This window comes from Conger conger, chromosome 1 (genome assembly GCF_963514075.1).
Source record: "Conger conger chromosome 1, fConCon1.1, whole genome shotgun sequence".
Lineage (NCBI taxonomy): Eukaryota > Metazoa > Chordata > Actinopteri > Anguilliformes > Congridae > Conger > Conger conger.
Genome location: NC_083760.1, coordinates 1852415 through 1875425, shown reverse-complemented (window position 1 = coordinate 1875425; position 23011 = coordinate 1852415). Strand labels below are relative to the sequence as shown.

The 23011-nt window shown below is 42.9% G+C and overlaps 3 protein-coding genes across 3 annotated transcripts in view; 2 read left to right on the top strand and 1 right to left on the bottom strand.

Annotated features, from left to right (window-relative positions):
• Positions 1–216: 216 nt before the first annotated feature.
• On the bottom strand, positions 217–23011 carry LOC133123857 (fucolectin-1-like). The gene is made up of 6 exons (XM_061234506.1): positions 22865–23011; positions 20498–20573; positions 2733–2815; positions 2114–2196; positions 1274–1568; positions 217–483 (listed from the first exon to the last, which is right to left on the bottom strand). The coding sequence occupies exons 4-6, from the start codon at positions 2193–2195 to the stop codon at positions 318–320; spliced, it is 543 nt and encodes a 180-aa protein (XP_061090490.1). The 5' UTR covers position 2196; positions 2733–2815; positions 20498–20573; positions 22865–23011; the 3' UTR covers positions 217–317.
• LOC133123864 (fucolectin-1-like) lies at positions 10247–12100 on the top strand. Its single transcript, XM_061234518.1, has 3 exons — positions 10247–10328; positions 10901–11195; positions 11768–12100. The coding sequence occupies exons 1-3, from the start codon at positions 10247–10249 to the stop codon at positions 11931–11933; spliced, it is 543 nt and encodes a 180-aa protein (XP_061090502.1). The 3' UTR covers positions 11934–12100.
• Positions 15108–23011, top strand: part of LOC133123848 (fucolectin-1-like) — a 31207-nt gene continuing 23303 nt past the window's right edge. Inside the window, exon 1 of the mRNA XM_061234494.1 lies at positions 15108–15169. The gene's annotated coding sequence lies outside the window, so the exon portion shown is untranslated. The remainder of the gene's footprint in view (positions 15170–23011) is intronic.

The window sequence follows — 23011 nt, the reverse complement described above, 5'->3', positions numbered from 1 at the left end:
ATTATTATTATTATTATTATTATTATTATTATTATTATTATTATTATTACGACTGAATGAAGTGCTCAGTGATTTAACCCTGGGGACCCAATCAGCACACACAACATGTAAGTCAATGCTTTAAATGATATGTTTATTTGACGCGCTACAAAGAAAATCAATCAGTAAACTGACTTAGAGAAAGAACAGGAGTGCAAGTGTTCAGCAAGTGTTGCGTACATGAAAAGCAGGAAATAAAACTTGATCCCAAAATTGATTTCTTTACCCAATTTCTTACATACTACACCGGGCTAAAGTGACCAGCCTTAAATGTGGTATCAGCCACAAAAGTTAGCAGGAGGAAGCAAAGCATTCACTTCCACTTCACAGAGATGAAGGTAGTTCTTTCCTGGAAGATGCACCGTCACATAGCGTCCCACCATTAGCCCGGGACAGGGAAAGGTTTTAGTCTCTCCTGCTCTCATAGTTTCAATCTTGCTGCACCTGCAAGAGGGAACAGAACAAAGTTGCTAAGTGGCTCATTGACTTTGGTCTTATTTTGAATAATAATTGTCGAATTATTAATAGTCCTAACTATGAATATGATGCTGCCTCAGTTACAGTAGCAAGCGTGTGATGAGGGGGAAGCTTATCATGCGGATGGGCTGGTAATGGAAATGATCTGTCAGTGTGGGCAGGTCTGTACTCTGGTCTGTACTGCAGAGTTAAAGTGTGGGCAGGTCTGTCCTCTGGTCTGTACTGCAGAGTTAAAGTGTGGGCAGGTCTGTACTCTGGTCTGTACTGCAGAGTTAATGTGTGGGCAGGTCTGTACTCTGGTCTGTACTGCAGAGTTAAAGTGTGGGCAGGTCTGTACTCTGGTCTGTACTGCAGAGTTAAAGTGTGGGCAGGTCTGTACTCTGGTCTGTACTGCAGAGTTAAAGTGTGGGCAGGTCTGTCCTCTGGTCTGTACTGCAGAGTTAAAGTGTGGGCAGGTCTGTACTCTGGTCTGTACTGCAGAGTTAAAGTGTGGGCAGGTCTGTCCTCTGGTCTGTACTGCAGAGTTAAAGTGTGGGCAGGTCTGTACTCTGGTCTGTACTGCAGAGTTAAAGTGTGGGCAGGTCTGTACTCTGTGCTGTTGGCAGCACTCTCTCTCTCTCTGAAGGACATACTTATCTGCTCTGCCCCAAATAGAAAGAGGGCATTGCAGAGGTGAGACAGACATTATGAAGATGACCAGGCATTTCAAAAAAGTGTTTGTGAATATGAGGCTCTGCGTGTAAAGATGGCTACTGACCGTGCATTATTGATGCCGTTGTGCTCCAGGGAGTCACCGATGAGGATCTGAGTTCCATTGATCCTGTCTCCACAGCAGTCTCCTCTGTTGGTGATGGTGACAGAGGTGATTAAGTAGGACCTCAGCAGGTCCACCCTCCACCAGGAGTTGTGGCCGATTGAGGTGTGGGCACAGGACCCATGGTGGAAATCAGGATCTCGGTTTCCATCAATGGCATTGGCTGCCAGGCTGAACACTACCTCAGAGCCTGGTAGAAGCCCTGATTGAGTGGCCTTGCCGCGTAAAGCCACGTTCTCTGCAGGGGGAAATGAACACAACTGAGCCAACATGGCTGTAAAATGCTGTTACTTTATTAGCACCCTGGACAAACCCTGTGTCCTGTGCAACTGCAGCAGTACTGTGAAATTACCCATCATGCCTTTGGGTGTTCAGCCAAATTCTCCACGGCAGAGGCTGTAAGTCACTTTCATTGGGTTTATGAGTTGGAGGGAAAGGTTTGTCAAGCATAATATGAGTCTGATATATGAAGCTGGCTTTCATGCTTAACTGTTCGGTGAACCAATATCATGAAGTTTAATTCCGCAAGGTAAGATATTTCTTTAGTTCAATTATGTCACAAACAATATTATCTGAATTGAAGTGCACTTATAGTTAACTGATGGTAAAAACACTTTGCCTTTGGTCAACATCTCGCTCTGAACATTAATTTCAGATAAATGATCCAAATAGATGTACATGTTAAAGGATAAAGATTGATGAAGGCTTTTTCAGAGAAACACCTGTATGCTTTCATGTACAGGTGGTTTCTATGGCAGTGCATGTGCATGGGGTGAAGTGTACCTTCTGTAAATCCTGGAGGAACTGAGCATGACTTGACGGCTGAAAGTGCCACGATCTGAACAAGTAAGATTATCACCTTCATCCTGGAAAAGAGGGGAGAGATTGTAGAGCAGAGATCAACCAAGCCAGTACATTTTGGAATTATTCTGGGGAAAATGTACATCTTAAAACAAATATTGAGTTGACGTGGTTCTACATGGTGCTTCCTCAATTTCAGAGATTTCAAACAGAAATTTCAAACAGATTTTTCTTCCAATGCAAAGCATTATGAAGATAATGTGTGCTAGCTAACTTAGCTTAGGTAACCAGATAGCCAGCATGAACCACCAATGATGAGACCATTGAAGGAACATTGAACATACAAAAGATTTTTACAAAGAGATGAATTCAATGTGAAGATCACAGGTTACCCCATTTAGGGTTAAGCAATTTGTAAACATAGGACACAGCATTGTGTCATGGCTACATTTTCTCAGAGAAGTAAACAGTGAAATCGAGTCCAACTAATGTTCAATAAAATGTTTGAAAGCTTACAAAAGCTTCATCATTCATTTTTGAAAGATTGCTAATAGAGAGATTTTCAGGTGGATCTGCAGGTAGATCTAGTCTGTAAACTCACCTGTCAGTAAGGTAGCAGGTTCCCAGGTAGATCTAGTCTTTCAAGAGTTTACACTGTGGTTTCTTGCGTTTTTATAAGCCCAGCTGTAACGAAAATGTTCTAGGTTCATTTGATTCATAACAAGCAGCGTACATGTGATATATTGATTACAGGCAGTATTTATATATATATATATATATATATATATATATATATATATATATATATATATCCATCCCATCCATCCATTATCTGAACCCGCTTATCCTGAACAGGGTCGCAGGGGGGCTGGAGCCTATCCCAGCATACATTGGGCGAAAGGCAGGAATACACCCTGGACAGGTCGCCAGTCCAGCGCAGGGCACACACACCATTCACTCACACACTCATACCTACGGGCAATTTAGACTCTCCAATCAGCCTAACGTGCATGTCTTTGGAATGTGGGAGGAAACCGGAGTACCCGGAGGAAACCCACGCAGACACGGGGAGAACATGCAAACTCCGCACAGAGAGGCCCCGGCCGACGGGGATTCGAACCCAGGACCTCCTTGCTGTGAGGCGGCAGTGCTACTCACTGCGCCATCCGTGCCGCCTATATATATATATACAGTATATAATATATATATATATATATATAAACCAGGGGGTCAGTCCAACAAGGCAGAGGTACCGATATCCACAACAACCAAAGAAGAATCCAGGGAAGCAGACAGGGGTCAAAACCAGAAATCCAGATAAACAAGGGCAAGGACTCAGGGGCAAGGGCAAGGGCAAGGGCAAGGGCAAGGGCAAGGGCAAGGGCAAGGGCAAGGGCACAAGGAGGCTAGAACTGGGGGAAGGAATAAAGGGCTCGGGACTCAGAAAACAGGACAAGACGAACTAGCAGTGTGCAACTGAAAAGGACAGGTATAAATACACAGGGGAATGAGTCAAACTAGGCCAGGCATGGGAGTGAGGGCGGTCTAACAAATAAACATCAGGTGAGACACATGAAAGGGTAATAGGACAATAACGAGGGGGAAACGAAAACGCGGACTGGATTCACAAAGACACACATGTAATACAAACGGCTCCGGACTAGAGAGTAGACAATTGCAAAGAGTCAGGAGATGCAGAGATACAGAGAGACAGGTGCGAATACTTCGCTGAAACTAAGCAAGTAATCAGTGATAGAATAGGGAGGCGGAGTTACAGAACAGAATTGAAACTGGAGATGCATTAGTAAGGTAGTTAAGTGATTTAAATAAAAAATTCCCAAAACCTTTATTTCTAAGCATACTGAATAATAATAAAATGTTTAGAGAATATATTTAGATGCCCACGAACATGGAAATATTCAATCCAAAATATTTTTTTTGTTGTTAAACATCAACTTTTTTTGGCATAAAATCTCAAGAAGTGTTTTTGAAATGTTACGCAGGCGAAAAAATGCTGTGTTGTTTTATGCAAGCCTAACAAATTATACACCGTTGGAAATGTAACGTGATTCGCTAAAATAGTCATCACTTCAATAACATGCCGGTAGTCAGTTCTTTGATGAGCTGAAATTATACTGAATTATCTTACACACGGATGGGGGTAACAAATTTCTCTGCAACTATGTTACATTTTTCCTGTGCGACATGGCTCAGGCAGTAAGAGCAGTCGTCTGGCAGTCGGAGGGTTGCCGGTTCGATCCCCCGCCTGGGCTGTGTCGAAGTGTCCCTGAGCAAGACACCTAACCCCCAAATGCTCCTGACGAGCTGGTCGGGGCCTTGTATGGCAGCCAATCACCGTCGGTGTGTGTGTGAGTGTGTGCATGAATGGGTGAATGGAGAAACATCAATTGTACAGCACTTTGGATAAAGGCGCTATATAAATGCCTGCCAGTGACAAATGGACGGTTGTAGTTGGGCATGTTTGTGAGAGCCAATACAATGGATAAACTAACTATATAACATTATTACCACTACTAAACACTGCACACCCTGTTTCCATCAGATACCCATGAAACCTGGGAATGTCATTTAAACTAAACTCGGAGCAGTGCAAGATAGTACACTGGATGATTTTTCCAAACCTGCATAAATTCATATCACATTAATAACTTGAAAATCCAGATCGAACGGAAGCCCCATAAATGACACATATGAGAAAGCTTACCTTGATCTCAGCAGAGACTCTGATATCGATGTGTGGTCTGTGCTCATTATATAGGCGATATGTTGACCCATTGTGTATCTAAGCTTTGGCAGATAGATATAATATTTGTTCAGTTGAGCTTTGACTATGCATTATTCTTCAGAAAAGTAACCCGAGACAGGAGATCCGGGCTGGGAGCTGGTGAATGAGTTTATTATTTTGAGCCTTTAATCCAACCCTTACACAACCTGTGGCAAGGAGATATTTGTTTAAGTCTTCAATTGCACTTTGAGTTTATGCAAATTCAGACAAATAACAGGACATTTTTTGCATTAGAAATTGTGATTCATGGTGGTCCCTATGTTTAGGTAAAATGGACTGCCTTGAAACCCTCTTGATCAAGAGTTACCATGGTTAAATGGTACCATTTGATTTATGACCATTTGAATGTGTTATTTTGGTTGTAGGGGGCATTTTTCTAACAAAGATAACTTTTGACCAATAACACCTGTAAGGGTAATTTTCTTAATTGATTCTTAATTGACAAGGTGTGTTAACATAAAGACAATTACATGATTACAAATAACCTTTTAGTGATAATCCTTATTACTATTAGACCACTTTCTGAATTAAGTGCTTACTATGAGTCTTTCTCTGTCTCTCTCCAGCAGACAGACAGCCTTTGACCTTAAGGTCTCTGCTTCTCAGCTAGCACATTCTGGTCTTACAGCAAGGTCAACAAGGGGTATTCAGAAGACAAATTACTGATAAATGTTCGTGGCCAGCTTCATGTCTTTTTGTTTTGGTAAAGCCCCCCCTTCTGGAAAAGTGTGTATAAGAGTCGTATTATGTCTGATTCAAATCAGAAAGCCGGTAAGCTTTCTCACTTTCTGTCATTTCTTTGCAAATAAATACGAAAGTTAAACTCAAGTATAGCTATTAATGTTTTTTACTGGATCTGTTTCATCGGACAATTCTCACCTGTGATATCTTATTTGTGCATTTTTCCCTGCACACACCACATATACTATGGTTCATAATGTATAAAACAAAAATCCACAGACAATTTATTATAGGAATATTAGTTCTGATATTAGTCCTTAATAGTCAGCTAATGTAATGAACAAGAACAAGAGACAATTGATACCTGATTGTGTAGGCTGCAGTTCCTTCATTTTTGGCAAAACATAATAACATAGCAGCATTTTTTACTCATCTGTCCATATAACATAATCCAAAAAGGCCTGGGGATCATCCAGGCACTCTGTTTGCGAATGTGAACTGAGCATTTAGGTTTCTTTCGGTCTTTTGCTTCTCTCCCATGAAGACCATTTTGCCCAGTCTATTTCTAATTGTGGAGTCAAGAACACTGGCCTTAGCTGAGGCTACAGAGGCCTGCAGGTCTTTGCATGTTCTTCTGGGATCTTGTGTGACTTCCTGGATGAGTCATCGCTGGGTCCATTTGTCTGGCCAGCCACTTGCCACAGATAATGACTCTCACCAGGAAGTTCACTGGACAAAGACGTTCAACATACAGCACACCAACCAGGACAAACAGAGAATGTTTGCCTCTGAAACATTCTGAAGAATTGACATGCCCCCATCTCAGATGGCATCACATGCCATATCTATCAGGTGATCTCCCTTTATTCAAGGTGTGAATCCAACTGCCAAATGCCAATAATGTAACTGTATACTTCCTCCAATGAAAACCAGATCACCTAGCATAGAAGCATTTGCCAAAATGATGCATAAGGTCATATATCACAGAAGACCTTGCTAATGACAATTCTACATACATCACCTGTAGAAATGTTGGTGTTATTTGTAAACTGGTAATCTCGATTGGTAACTTGTCCTGTAGCCGTGTGGACAACGATTCAAAGTTTTCAGCTGGAATGACAGAGTGGAATAATAAGGCTTGAAAAGACTGAAAACTCTGCCGTACAGACCGGAGTACAGACCTGCCCACACTTTAACTCTGCAGTACAGACCAGAGTACAGACATTGACTGAAAAGTTAAACATTTGAGTATACAGGGTGGCCTCTCCCAGGGTGACTCAACCATTGCATTACATTACATGGCATTTAGCAGATGCTCTTATCCAGCGCGACGTACAACGAAGTGCAAATCAAACACAACTGTGAAGAGGACCTGAGAGGACAGTACAGTTCCGAGTCCAAGTGTAAACATACAGATAATCAGAACCCTTGAAGTGTACAATCAACTTCCAAACTAGCATACCACAGTTGGCAGCCAGAATACAACAATACAACAGCCAATAAAAAACAACAATATCTATACAAGTAACAATATCTATACAATCTATACATAAGTGCCATGACAGTCTAAGGCTAATCATGGTGGTGAGTTAGGGAGGGAGGGCGGCCTTTAGCGTAGTGGTTAAAGTACATGACTGGGACCGCAAGGTCGGTGGTTCTAATCCCAGTGTAGCCACAATAAGATCCGCAGAGCCTTTGGCCATTGAGCAAGGCCCTTAACCCTGCATTGCTCCAGGGGAGGATTGTCTCCTGCTCAGTCTAATCAACTGTACGCCGCTCTGGATAAGACCCAAAATGCCAATAATGTAATATACTGTATTCCAGCACATGGCACAATAGTGTGTAAGAAAGAAGTTGAAATTGTACAATTCTGGGCTGTAACATGAAGTAGGGATGTCTGTGGCTCAGTGGCTGTAGAACAGTTTAGCAGCAGCAAATATAGAGCTTGTGAATAGCATCACTGACTCCCCTGAATGAGTTCAGAAATAAATATCAAAGAACAGTGTCGTATCACATTCAAAACAAAAAGGTATGCAATTTATCACAACATTTCCTTAATAACGTTACATATTCACCTCACACAGGTTGCATGTGTTGTGGCTTTCTATTTCTCCATTCCCTATATAAAGGCAATGTGAGTGTCATTAATGATTACTAAATGTGCTATAAATCCTTTTGGCAGGCCTGCCGCTCCCCACAGATAATGACTCTCACCAGGAAGTTTACTGAACAAGGCAGCATCAGTACACCAAAAAGGACTCAGCCAACACAAACGGAGAATGTTTGCCATCACATGCCATGTCTATCTGGTGACCTCCCTTTATTTATAGCGTCCAAGGTGTGAATCCAACGGTATACTTCCTCCAATGAAACCGGATCACCTAGCTTTGCAGCAGCAGCGAGAGGCCAGAGAAGCATTTGCTGAAATGATGCATAAGGCAGTATATCACAGATGACCTTGCCGATGACCATTGTGGAATGTGAACAGAGAATGTGGAATGAGGGTAAAGCTAGAAAAAAATATGGTGCAGAAAGATCTTCAAAGAAGGACTTGAAAATGAAAATGGACTATTTATATATTTATTAATTTCCTGAAAAGATAGTCTTGCAGTTCTCTAACTCTCTTCAAAAAGCACAGCACTGTTATTTTACTAAATGTGTGCATATACCCAGGCTTTTCTCAAATGTTTTATTGGCTCTAGCCAATTGATTTAATGATACAATTAAACACAATAATATCAGGAATATAGATCAAAAGAGACTGGAAGTTCTGATCACCCGGATGTGACTGCATAAGCCTCTGAAAAGTGGCAGGGGCATTACTCAACCCAAACATCATTCTACTAAACTCATAGAGCCCTGTGGGCTTTGTCAAAGTCACTGGGGTGCGATGGCACCAGCCAGTATCCGCTGGTGAGGTTGGAAAAGAACCTGCCCTTCGAGAGCAGAGTGCAAGACTCTTCTACCGCGGGGCCAGGGGAAGGCATATTTGGAGGTTACACTGTTGAGTTTACGATAATCTATGCAAGATCTTAAAGTGCCATCTTTATTGGGCACTGAGACTATGGGTGATGCCCAAGGGCTGAAGGTCTTGCGGATCACTCCTGCCTCCAACATGCCTTGGATCAATGTACGCACCTCCTGGTAGAGATTTGGTTGGGTTTGTCAGTGGTGCCTGCCCTGTGGAGATTGGGTGAAACACTGCATCGGCCTGTACACAGTCATGGGCAGACATGGAGAACACCTCTTTGTGCTCGCATAGAAAAGCATTTACCTGCTGTGTCTGTTCTGGGGTATGGTCTGCTCCACTCAGGCCCGCTGGGATGTAGACATCACTTGGGGTTTCAGGTCGCACAACCTGTTGCAGCTGGACATTATTTTCATGTGTTGTTGCAGAATACAATAAAATATGAGCACCTGGATATCACAAAGTGTCATTATTCAAGTGTGCAACAATAACTCGGGACAAGCAGGCAACCTTTTGATGCCGTTTCAGGCATACTGGCGCTGTACCCAGAGTGTTCAGCCTCTCTGGCACCCTACCACCATCAGTGTTGACCACAGCCCTGGCCACTAGTCAGGAACAGTCGTGCTTGGCTTGATCAGACAATGCCACACACACGCACACACACATACCCAACTAAATTTCCTTACTAACTTCCCGTTAGTTTATCTGTTAAGTGTTTGTATGTTTGTTTAATAAATATATTTTATTAAACCCCGGTGTCCGTTTTGGAATCGCATAGACATGAGAGCCGAGTTAAAGCAGTCTTTCGAAGAACTTCCAACCTTCAGGTTATCGGTATGTTTAATCATTAAAATTGGTTATTTTAATTATTAATTAAAATACTAAATTTGTGGTTAGATATTTCTGATAATAGTAATTTTATGAGACTGATTACTTTTTGCAGTTATACTGCTACACAACGTTTAACTGGCGCCCCGGTTTCGTAGAGAGTAAAATCCCTGCGTTATTTGGCGGCCCGTGCGAGGACCCTACATAATTTGGAGTCCCGTGCGAGGAACCCTACACTGTGAACCTGCTACCTTAGTGACAGGTGAGTTTACAGCCGAGATCTAACTGTGAACCTGCTGCCTTACAGACAGGTGAGTTTACAGACTAGATCTACCTGCAGATCCACCTGAAAATCTCTCTATTAGCAATTTTTCAAAAATGAATGATGAAGCTTTTGTAAGCTTTCAAACATTTTATTGAACATTAGTTGTACTCGATTTCACTGTTTATTTCTCTGAGAAAATGTAGCTATGACGCAATGTTGTATCCTATGTTTACAAATTGCTTAACCCTAAATGGGGTAACCCGTGATCTTCACAGTGAATTAATCTCTTTGTAAAAAAATATTTTGGATGTTCAATGTTCCTTCAATGGTCTCATCATTGGTGGTTCATGCTGGCTATCTGGTTACCTAAGCTAAGTTAGCTAGCACACATTATCTTCATAATGCTTTGCATTGGAAGAAAAATCTGTTTGAAATCTCTGAAATTGAGGATGCACCATGTAGAACCACATCAACTCAATATTTGTTTTAAGATTTTCCCCCAGAATAATTCCAAAATGTACTTGCTTGGTTGATCTCTGCTCTACAATCTCTCCCCTCTTTTCCAGGATGAAGGTGATAATCTTACTTGTTCAGATCGTGGCACTTTCAGCCGTCAAGCCAGGCTCAGTTCCTCCAGGATTTACAGAAGGTACACTTCACCCCATGCACATGCACTGAAATGGAAACCACCTGTACATGAAAGCGTACAGGTGTTTCTCTGAAAAAGTCTTCATCAATCTTTATCCATATCTATTTGGATCAGTTGTCTGAAATGAATGCCCCGAGTGAGATAAAATAATTGGTGTTTGGAAATGTTGACCAAAGGCAAATGTTTTTACCACTTGAATATAAGTAATATTCAATTCAGATACTATTGCCACTGACATGATTTAACTGAAGTAATATCAGACCTTGTGGAATTTAACTTCATGTTATTGGTTCACTAAACGTTTAAGCATGAAAGCCAGCTTCACATATCAGACTCATATTATGCCTGACAAACCTTTCCCTCCAACTCATAAACCCAATGAGCCAAAGTGATCCGATGGCCAGTGACTTACAGCCTCTGCCGTGGAGAATTTGGCTGAACACCCAAAGGCATGATGGGTAATTTCACAGTACTGCTGCAGTTGCACAGGACACAGGGTTTGTCCAGGGTGCTAATAAAGTAACAGCATTTTACAGCCATGTTGGCTCAATTGTGTTAATTTCCCCCTGCAGAGAACGTGGCTTTACGCGGCAAGGCCACTCAATCAGGGCTTCCATCAGGCCCTGGGGCAGCGTTCAGCCTGGCAGCCAATGCCATTGATGGAAACCGAGATTCTGATGCCAGGCATGGGTCCTGTGCCCACACCGCAATCGGTCCCAACGCCTGGTGGAGGGTGGACCTGCTGAAGTCCTACTTAATCACCTCCGTCACCATCACCACCCGAGGAGACTGCTGTGCAGAAAGGATCGGTGGAGCTCAGATCCTCATCGGCGACTCCCTGGAGAACCACGGCATCAATAATGCACGGTCAGTAGCCATCTTTACACGCAGAGCCTCATATTCACAAACACTTTTTTGAAATGCCTGGTCATCTTCATAATGTCTGTCTCACCTCTGCAATGCCCTCTTTCTATTTGGGGCAGAGCAGATAAGTGTGTCCTTTAGAGAGAGAGAGTGCTGCCAACAGCCCCCTCTGTACAGAGTACAGACCTGCCCACACTTTAACTCTGCAGAACAGACCAGAGTCCAGACCTGCCCACACTTTAACTCTGCAGTACAGACCAGAGTACAGACCTGCCCACACTTTAACTCTGCAGAACAGACCAGAGTACAGACCTGCCCACACTTTAACTCTGCAGTACAGACCAGAGGACAGACCTGCCCACACTTTAACTCTGCAGTACAGACCAGAGTACAGACCAGCTCACACTGACAGATCATTTCCATTAACAGCCCAACCGCACGATAAGCTTCCCCCTCATCACACGCTAGCTACTGTAACTGAGGAAGCATCATATTCATAGTTAGGACTGTTAATAATTTGACAATTATTATTCAAAATAAGCCCCTTAGCAACTTTGTTCTGTTCCCTCTTGCAGGTGCAGCGAGATTGAAACTATGACAGCAGGAGAGACTAAAACCTTTCCCTGTCCCGGGCTAATGCTGGGACATTACGTGACGGTGCACCTTCCAAGAGAGAACGTCCTTCAGCTCTGTGAAGTGGAAGTGAATGCTTTGCTTCCTCCCACTAACTTTTGTGGCTGATACCACATTTAAAGCTGGTCACTTTAGCCCGGTGTAGTATGTAAGAAATCGGGTAAAGAAATCAATCTTGGGATCAAGTTTTATTTCCTGCTTTTCATGTACGCAACACCTGCTGAAGTTCTACTCCTGTTCTTTCTCTAAGTCGATTTACTGATTGATTTTCTGTGTAGCGCATCAAATAAAATCTCATTTAAAGCATTGACTTACATGTTGTGTGTGCTGATTACACTATTGGGTGCCCAGGGTTAAATCACTGAGCACTTCATTCAGTAGTAATAATAATAATAATAATAATAATTATTATTATTATTTATTTATATAGCATAAAATGTAGCTGACATGAAGGTGACAGTAACGCAAATAACCATGCATTACAATAGTGGTATGCTAAAGAGTGTCTCTGAACACACAATGCGTCAAACCTCAAAGTGGATAGGCAACAACAGCAGCAAAAATCTGAATTGTATTACACTGCTCTGTTTACTGTATTGTTCACAATGATTGGTGTGATACAGTGGGGATGTTTGAGTTCAGCAGTCTGCTATTACATATAGGCCTATGAAAGCTGCACTACGTGAACACAGTCCCATCTTTGTGTGTGTTTCAATACATAACTCACAAGCCCCCGTTAATGTAAGGAAGTGTATACAGTGGCTTCCTACAGTACATACACAACTAACAAATAATACAATAATACAATGTTATTTACATTAACATTATCTGTTAATGTTTTCCAACAAGTGTAAAGTATTATTAATGATTCAATGGAATCAACAAAAGTCTTACATTATTCAAATAAAAAAATGTGTTTCCCCAAAAAAACTGATTTCACAATTATTGGCACTCCTGGTTCATTACTTTATATGTTGTTTTCACTTCATCATTTCTGTGTGGATAGTGATGTATCTTTGGAGTTGTTGTCCTGCTGGAAAATATGACCAAGTCTTAGCTTCCTCGCAGGGACAATCAGATATTCTGCCAAAACTTCAGACTAATATTTTGTTAATGCTTTATATCAAACTGTTGTGGTAATGGTCCGTGTTTCCAACACCTCTCATGCACAATACTTCACTTGCTTAACGCTACACTTGCAAGTCAAACTTGCACTGCTGCTTGAATTGTGAAGTAACCTTTTGTTTTTGGCATGCACCAGAAGCGGAATGAGTGGGGGTTGATTAATCAGTCTCAGATTTGTAGGGCGTGCCTCCCATTCTGCGGTATTTAAAAGCCTTCACTCTGGGCCAGAAGTGGAATGAGTGGGGGTTCCAAAGGGTACACCTACGAGCAGATATGGGGCTGCCTTTTCTGTTTCTGTGAGACAAAACATGCCTGAGACCAGTCGCTGTTGTGTCTGCTAGCCAACATGTGTTCCAAGCCAGGCAGGAATTCATCTGGTATAAATCTGGTGCAAAAAGTAAAGAGAAAATGAAGAAATTACTTGCTTGAACATTTGCTGCTTTAATTGTGACTGACTGAGGCTATTTACCAAACCAGAGGCTATAAGCCAGCCTACTTAGGCTATTATTTATTTCTGATGCATACACTGAAACTCTTTCAAATATAAATTTGGCTTCTAACCGACAAGACAGATAGGACTACTGACGCAATGTGTTCAGGGGTTTTGCTGCAGTTTGTTCAATAATAAATTTCCCATTTACTTCAAGACTTTTGCATTAAGATGATTAACCGTTTCCACTTTGCCCCCCTAGAGGGCAATTATATCGAACTATTTTGTGCTCGTCCTATAAAGCTGTCAATATGTCAAAAACTATTTACTGCACATGTGTGGTTTAAGACTTTAAAGAAGAGAAATTAAAGAAGAGGCTTGTCCCATTCAAATAAAATAAAAATACGACAAAATTTCTTTTTTTTATTTCTTTTTTCTAAGTCAAGGACCAACCCAGAACTACATTATATTTGTGCACAAACTTAATGGCAATGACAACCATTCAAATTCCACATTAGATTTCCCAAACACTGTCCTGAAGTGTCCCCAAATCAATCAATTTTTATTTGCTTAGTGCTTTTAACAAAGGGGCTTTGTCACAAAGCTGGCTGACAGGAAGAAACCTTGAGCAGAACCTGACTCAGAGGGGGAACCCATCTGCCCCAGGTTGACATTGTTTTTTTTGGAAAAATGGTTGTAAAAATAAACAGATTAATTAGTACATCCAAATTAATTCCAAATTAATTAAAAGTCCAAGCAGAGGTAAAGGTGGGCTAGAGCTCTGGGCAGGTGCAGGGAGTGGGGAGCAGAGGAAAGTAACATTGTTAGGGGGTTCAGGTAATTTATCAATCACAGCAGGAGAGAGAGGTACGTACGGGAAGGAGAACCCTGGCAGAATAAGGCTATGGCAGCATAGCTGAGGGAAACAGAGGCAGAATAAGGCTATGGCAGCATGCCTCAGGGAAACAGAGGCAGAATAAGGCTATGGCAGCATGGCTAAGGGGAACAGAGGCAGAATAAGGCTATGGCAGCATGCCTCAGGGAAACAGAGGCAGAATAAGGCTATGGCAGCTTGGCTCAGGGGAACAGAGGCAGAATAAGGCTATGGCAGCTTGGCTCAGGGGAACAGAGGCAGAATAAGGCTATGGCAGCATAGCTGAGGGAAGCAGAGGCAGAATAAGGCTATGGCAGCATGGCTCAGGGAAACAGAGGCAGAATAAGGCTATGGCAGCTTGGCTCAGGGGAACAGAGGCAGAATAAGGCTATGGCAGCATAGCTCAGGGGAACAGAGGCAGTGGCCAACACAGTGCCATGAGGGCAGGCTTGAGACAGTCACCCCCAGACCATGACTGGTTCAGCTTAACACAGCACTACCAACAATAATCCTGTGACAGCACTGACTGCTAAATCCACCAGAGACTCTAGAGCTTATGCAAGCCACCCACTCCTGCACCTCAACTATAGGACAGACTAAAAGGATATGTTGTAAGCCTGACAGTGTCTGCACCCAGAACATGAGCAGACAATTTGTTCCACAGGAGAGGCGCACAATAAGAAAAGCCAAATTAAAATCCAATAAAGGCTAATTTATAGATTAAAAATCAAATAAAACAAAGTCAAATCCATTAAAAGCTTAATGGGTGCTCAGATTAGTCGTAAAAGAAGAAACTGACTCAGCTAATGACCAAAGGGAGACCGTTCGAGAGTCTAGTGGCTGTAACTGAAATGGCACGATCACCCTTTTTCTTCAGCCTAGACTCTGGAATGGCTAATAATGATGTATCTGAGGGTAAGTAATGAATACGATTTTGACTCAAGCGACTGGTAACATGTGTAATATAGTTAGAATTAGGATAATGTATGATATCTTATTTGTTCATGGTAAAAAGCCTAGCAGCTCAATTGTGAACCACTTGAAGCCGGGCCTAAACTGCTTAAACAACCTCTGGGAGTGGAGACATTGGCTGGGGGGGGCCAAAGAGCTTTTCATTGTGCTGACGGATCGCCTTAACCTGGAGTATATACGGACGGTCAAACGTCTGAACCTACGACACGCTAGGTGGTCCCTTTACTTCTCTCGCTTCGAATTCACTCCCGTATCGCCCAGGTTCGAAGGTAACTTGAATAAACAAACTGACGTGAGTTACGTTAGCTATCGCTAGCAGAGACAAGCACAGGTTGGCTACTGAAGCCGGGTACCACGATAGCCGTAGGCGCTGTTTAGTTTAATTTAAACTTTGTGGGAGACACACTGCTGGACCATCTAGCCTCGCGTAGTTACAGGTCTCACAAGCATTCTGTCTCGCAATTACATACTGGTCCTAATATCGGTGCCACATTAGCTCCCTCCGTCGACAGCAGGTAGCTAACGTTACTGGTTGGAAGCTAGCAAGCTAGTTAGCTAACCTTAAACCCGGCCAAAATGCCAAGCGAAACCCTAACTATTAAATTATATGTACAACATATAATTACAACAATTAAATACAACTAAGTCACTCAGTCATTAGTGTGGTTATTTGCTATTTATTTTAAAGAATATGACTTTCGGTTTAAGCCACGTTTTAAAAGTAGCCTAATTAAAAAATCAGCCATTATGGTAGATAACAAGCTTGCCAGCTTTAGCCACTGTTTAAATTAACGTTAACAGTTCAATAGCTAACATTGACGTTAGGATTTTGCCGGGGTTATCGCAAGTGCAGATTTCAGGAGTACAGTTCCATTGTTACTTCAGTGTTCATTTCTGATCCTTAATTTTGAATATAAGTTTTCCGTCATCTCTAGTACCTGTACTTCGCAGGAGTACAACAATGTCACATTACTTCATTGTGCAGCCCAACTCTTTCAAACCCATAGACATGTACAGTATAAGTATATATGCTCCATTTACTCCTTGTTAATCCGGGTTGTAAACACGTTATTTAGCCTGCAGAGGACGCCAGTAATACTCATGAAAATTAACCAATGACAGACTACACCCGATTGCTCTTTACAAGGAACATTTTCTATGGGGAGAAACTTAAGTATTTTTAAATTATAATTAAAGCAGCAGGGGACAGAGGCCAATATTTTATGCATTTGCTGAAACGCAGCGAAACCAAGCAGACACTGGGGCTCTGCGGGACTGGAGTTTTGAAGCCCTGGTCTATTACGTGTGAAACCTGAATTCAGTCTTAGTTCCTGTGGAGATCCCTGATCCCTTAAACCGGCCGAGAATGTGATAGTGATGCACGCCATCTTCACACCTTTCCTGTGTGTTTTTCTGTCGCTCTCCGGCCATTTTAAACTGTAATTCCTGTAAATGCCACCAGGTGTCATTGTAGTCACACAGAATAGTCATTCCAGCCCACATTTTATACGATTACGTAAGTACAGATAAATAATAAATAACAAACCAGTTAACGGAACCCAAGCTACTCCGATCTGTGGACCCATAACAACCTGTTTGACTGCTCATAATAGGTTGGGTGAAAAATCTGTTTTGAGCCTAGATTTAAAGATAAGGAGAGAGAGTGCTCCCCGAATCTCACCGGGTAAGTCATTCCACAGGAGAGGGGTCAATGGGAATATGAGGGTGAAGAAAGACCTTGGAGGTACAATAGGTCATTTATGACTTCTAACGGTCAAGAGACGAATTGCAGCTACAAATACGCTCAAACCACAACACTGTTTATCCCTCCCCCTTCCCCGTGAATGCGCTGAGGTTGAAACTCCTTTGGCTGTGGCAGTGAGAACCAATTTTCAACCAATGAGCTTGAATTATTGTACAGCTATAGATGTGTTGGTACAGAGTGCCGGCCAGTCACTGCATATTTTGAAACCCAAATTTAAGGACTATAACACAGGTAGATGGCGAGTCAACATGTCAGTGAGCCTTTTTCAATGATAGAAAGGGATTTACAATGGTCTTGTAACAATGTTTTAACACACAAATCTTACCTATTGTACCTTTAAGATAGGGAAGGGCAAGCCCATTCCTTAAATGTGAGGAGGAGTACTTTGAAAACAATGTGAAATGTAATGGGTAGCCAATGGAGAGAAGCTAGTAATATGCTCAAAGCATTTTTGTTAGGGGGCAGTTGGGGGGAAGTAGGGGGGCATTGGTGGTGGGTTAATGGGGGGGCGGGGCAGATGTGTTTATGTTGGTGCTTGGGGGGGAGAATGCAGAATGCTATGGAGAGACAGTGTCTGGATTATGTATGTGTGTGTGTCTCTGTGTGTGCATGCATGCAAGTGTGTGCGCGTGTTGTGTGTGTGTGTGTGTGTGTATGCCTTCCTCAGTGTTGTGTGTGTGTGTGTGTGTGTATGCCTGCCTCAGTGTTGTGTGTGTGTGAGTGAGTGTGTGTATGTGTGTGTGTGTGTGCGTGTGAGAGTCCCCAGCAGTACTGTGTAATCGTATTCCTCCTGGCTCACATTAGAAAATAAAGGAAATAATCTTTATACAGGAACACATTACAGCAGGAGACAAGCATGTGTGCAGCCTCACCCAACTCACAGGGCTGGATTACAGCAGAGAGAGAGGGAGCGAGAGAGGGAGAGAGAGAGTGATGGAGAGGGAGAGAGAGAGTGATGGAGAGGGAGAGAGAGATGGCAAAATTCATACATGCCAGCTTTCATTATTTTGGCTTTTTTCTTTTCTTTTTTTACTTTGTGTCATCTGAGGGCTGTATGAAAAGGTTTGAAAAATTGAGTTTCTGATTGAATGACAATACCCACTCTATGTATGTATCATCAACCCATCCACAGCGATTGTCTATTTTGGATACTATAACACACACACACACACACACACACACACACACTCACGCACAGGCATGCATGAACACACAGACACACACACACACTCTGCAGATGCACACGCACACACACACACACACACACATGCACACACACACACATGAAAACTACATTGTAGTCTAATATAGTTGCAGTTGTATTTGTATTTATATTGTTTTTGCATTTGTATTACTGTGTACTGTCTTGGTCCTAATTCCTTGGCCTATTTGCCATGTGTACTGGAAATGATGTTCATGGCTATACAGTGGTTTCTGTGTGATTTGTAGCTTATCCAACCTGCTCTGTATGTTCAAATGTCTTTTATATGCATGGTTTTGTACGTTGCTTGGGATAACAGCATCTGCTAAATAGAATGTATTGTAATGGATGGTTGAGTCGTTGCTTGCACTGCTCTGAGAAACCTTTAGCTGGTCTCGTCTTGTTCCAGAGAGCCTCTCCAACCTTTAGCGTGTATATTGTGTTTAGGAAACAGACAACAATGATAATTCCTAGCACCTTCCCACAAAATGTTTCCTTAAAACTGCTCTGGGTTTTGTACACTGGATGCTTGCTCTGAAAAGCATACTGACTTTACCATGATTCATGCCGTATGCGGATTTCCAAAACAATCAAAGGTGGGGACTGCCCAAAGCTTGTTTTGCTTCCCCGCATGTTACAAAATAAGGAGCCATCATTGCTAAAACATTGGCACTGTTACACAGTTCATAGAGATAGAACTTGAGTTTTAATGGTATATATTTAATGGTATAAAATGCCTACCATATCCTGCGACTGCATTGATAGAAAATTTCACTGTAAAAAAAATGGAATGAATGTAGTAAATAAACCCACTCCAACTCCAGTGCAGGCCAGTGTGACTTTCTGTAAGGTTAAAGGTCATGTTTAAGTCGGGGAAAGAGAGGGAGAGAGTGTGTAGCGGAAAGGCTCCTGATTTGGGCGGTGTTCCAATTTGTAATTTCATATTTATTCGTGTATTTGTACTTATGCTTCAAACTATTATCACCCATATATACAGTACAAGTACACATACATAGACATTTGTATACATACACCCATATGCATATACATAAACAAAAGTTTCCGGCCAGAATTCATTTGTCTACTGTTTTATAAGGGTTTCCAGATGGGCCCAGTATTGACTCTGGCGAAGCTGCAAAGCGGCTTGGGTGTGAGAGAGTTTTTAGGAGGGAAAGGTGATCTACAGCACGGATCTTTCTCACCTGTGGGATGTTGTTTTAAACCAGTCTGGCCCCACCCCTCCCTGTCTGAGCCCCCGTTCCCTGCAATGAGGTCATCACTTACTGCCCCAACTACCCCCCTACATTACATTACATTAATGGAATTTGGCAGGCGCTCTTATCCAGAGCGACGTACAATAAAATGCATACCCATAACCAGGGACATGTGCACTGAAAGACCGTAGAGGGAAGTACAGTTTCAAGTGCTGACAATACGATAAGATACGATAAGGCCTTGGGCTTTGTAGATTAATCTGACAAACGATGACATCTATAAAACTGTTTTACAAAACACAATGCTAAAGAATAATATGCACTCATGTAGGGACAACAATAAACAGCTTACATAGCAGCAATAAAACCATCCTAGCAAACAAAATTGTAGTAATAACCTCATTATCTCACACAATTGTGAGAACTAAAAATAGCTAAACAGCTAACAGTTGATTAGAGATTGTTGGGAGGGGTGGGGAGAGGTGCAGCTAGAAGAGGTGTGTCTTCAGTCTGTGCTTGAAGAAGTCTCTGCTGTTCTGACCTCTACGGGGAGGTCGTTCCACCACCGTGGAGTCAGAACAGACAGCAGTCGTGAGTGGGCGATGGAAGTGCGGAGAGGGGGAGGCGCCAGGCAGCCTGTGGAGGCCGGACGGAGAGGTCTGGCAGGGGTGTAGGGGCTGATGATCTTTTTTCTTTTCTTTTTTTTTTGTTGATGCTTTTAATTTGATGCGAGCCATGATAGGCAGCCAGGGGAGGGAAGTGAGCAGGGGGTGATGTTGGAGGCATCTGGGAAGGTTGAAGACCAGACGAGCTGCTGCATTCTGGATGAGTTGGAGAGGTCTGATGGCAGAGGCCAGTAGGCCAGCCAAGAGAGAGTTGCAGTAGTCCCGGTGGGACAGTACCATCACTTGGACCAGGAGCTGGTTCGAGTAGGGGGTGCGAAGGGGGCGGGGGGGCTCTCCAGATGTTGTATAGGAAGAATCTGCAGGACAGGGTCACTGCCGCAAATGTTCTTGGAGAGGCACACTAGGGAAATTGAGAAATTATGAAGGGGAGAGGTTAGAGCAGAAATGAAGATTATTTTGTCTTACCTGGGTTGAGCTGTAGGTGGTGGTTGTCCATCCAACTCTGGATGTCACTCAGACAAGCAGAGATGCAGGCTGAAACCTGTGTCAGATGGTGAGAATGAGAAAAACAGTTGGGTGTCATCAGCATAGCAATGATAAGACAAACCATGAGCAGTAATAATGGCCAAGGGATTTAGTGTAAAGGGAGAAAAGAAGCGGGCCAAGGACTGAGGCCTGGGGAAAAAAAACCATGAGTCTCGTACATGAAAAATGGGATTTATACGTGGCTATATAATTTGCATTGCTGTACGACGCAACAACTGTGCAGCCTGGTAATGCGGTTTGAATCCACTAGCCAGGTATATAGCTCAGTTTTAAACACATAGGCAATTGGATCACTACTCCAGACCTTTCCCTGGTAACGGACAATGATAAACTTTTGGCAGCGTTGGAATTTTCTAACAATGGGAAAAAAGGTAATTGGCCGTCAAGTGTAAACTGAATCTGTACGGGGTATATCAAAGAGAGGACACGTGTGTGATCAGTCGTCTTTGATCTCGTCAGCTCCAGGTCGCAACCGGCGGTCCCGTCACGCCACAAACAAAAAAGGTGTCTGGTGTCCTTCCTTGTGCGCGTTGCCATAGGCTAGAATCTCCATTACACGTAAGAGTACGCGCTGCCTCTCTTTACCAACAACAACTTCGTCTTTGGCACAGTTAGTCCACAAAAACGACGAAATGGGCTATTAGGCGACGCTTGCAGCCGTATACAGCTTTAACACGAGTCAGAAACGTATGCGATCATCATCACTCTTGAGTTTATTTGACACACTAGCCTACATTTTACAGTGTACCTACGCACTGATGTATACACGCTCCGATTGTCCATACAATGTGGACGTCGTGGAATGAATTACAGTATCTTATGGAAATGGTCGAGTAAATTCTCTAACTCTTTCTGCATAGTCCAACGTTCTTTTGTTCATGTATTTGCTTGTGTGGGTGTTTGTTTGCTTCTATAATTTTTTACTATGGTGTTTCTCAATAGTTTCTCCACAAGTATCCTCCACTGCCAGAACCTGCAGGTTCTTTCTGTTTAATATACGCCGCATCCGTCATCTCCTGACGGAGAAAGCCACCCAGCTCCTAGTCCAGGCGCTCGTCATTTCCCGCCTGGATTACTGCAACTCCCTCCTAGCCGGTCTCCCAGCGTGCGCCATCAAGCCCCTCCAGCTGGTCCAGAATGCTGCAGCCCGCTTGATCACCAGTCAGCCCAGGTCGGCTCATGTCACCCCGCTTCTCATTGGCCTCCACTGGCTTCCTATTGCCGCACGCATCCGATTCAAGGCCCTAGTGTTGGCATTCCAGGCTGCTAAGGGGACTGCCCCACATTACATACAATCCCTGATCACTCCCTACTCCCCAGCTAGACCACTCCGGTCTGCCAGCTCTGGTCGCCTTACGATTCCCTCTCTACGGGCACCTGGCGGTCGAGCTGCACGTTCACGCCTGTTTTCCGTTCTGGTTCCTCAGTGGTGGAATGACTTGCCTACCACTGTCAGGACAGCAGAATCCCTCCCCCTATTTCGACGCAGACTCAAAACACACCTGTTCAAACTCTACCTTAGTCCCCCCTCCTGATTTACCCCGCCCCCCCCTTCTGATACCCCTATCCCTGTCTAACCCCCCCCCCCAAAAAAAAAAAAAAAAAATGATGACGACTATATGTTTAGAACAGCAGTCCAGGTGTATTTTTCTAGTTCTGGATGTGATGCTTTGACTTGTGGTAGAACCTATGCACTTGTAAGTCGCTTTGGATTAAAAGCGTCTGCCAAATGACTAAAATGTAAAAAATGTTATGTAGTTTTAACTGTGTCGTTACACGTTTGCACATCCTGTGATATTTGTTACTGTTTTCTTTTCTCATTCATTGTGAACCAAATTCTTCGGGCACTGTGGATTCGTCTGGATCATGTCGCCTCTGTAATCCCCGGCATATTAAGTTTCTGGTGATGAAAACTATGTCCACAGCGTTCACGACTCCAGGAGGTCTGGGTCAACCCATTGATGAAATTAAATTGCACATCTTGCAAATGCTTGCTTACAGACATGTATTAAACCAAAGAAACGTTTTATTTTATTTTGTTTGCAAAACACCATATTTAAGTGACAGTTAGTTTCAAGTCTAGTAATTTAGGAAATTGCGACCCGTTTACAGAATTCAAGAAAATCACGCAGCAATCATCCACGAACGACGGGTAACGTTTCTATACTACAGATAATAAGCGATCAAGGAAGGACTTCCAACTAACATATACAAACATGATCTTTGCGAGTATTGTGACAACAAACTTTTTTCCCTTAAAGTATTAAATGTGATGTTTTTTCTTACCCGGTGAAACGTCAGACACTTCAGCCAGCTCCTCTTTGGAAAAGCAGCCCTTCCCGTTTCGCGCACCGTCTCCAGACATTCAAACCCAGCGGTGTGCAAAGCCTGGTCGCTACTCCGATTGGCAAATGCGCGTACAATGCGTCTGCT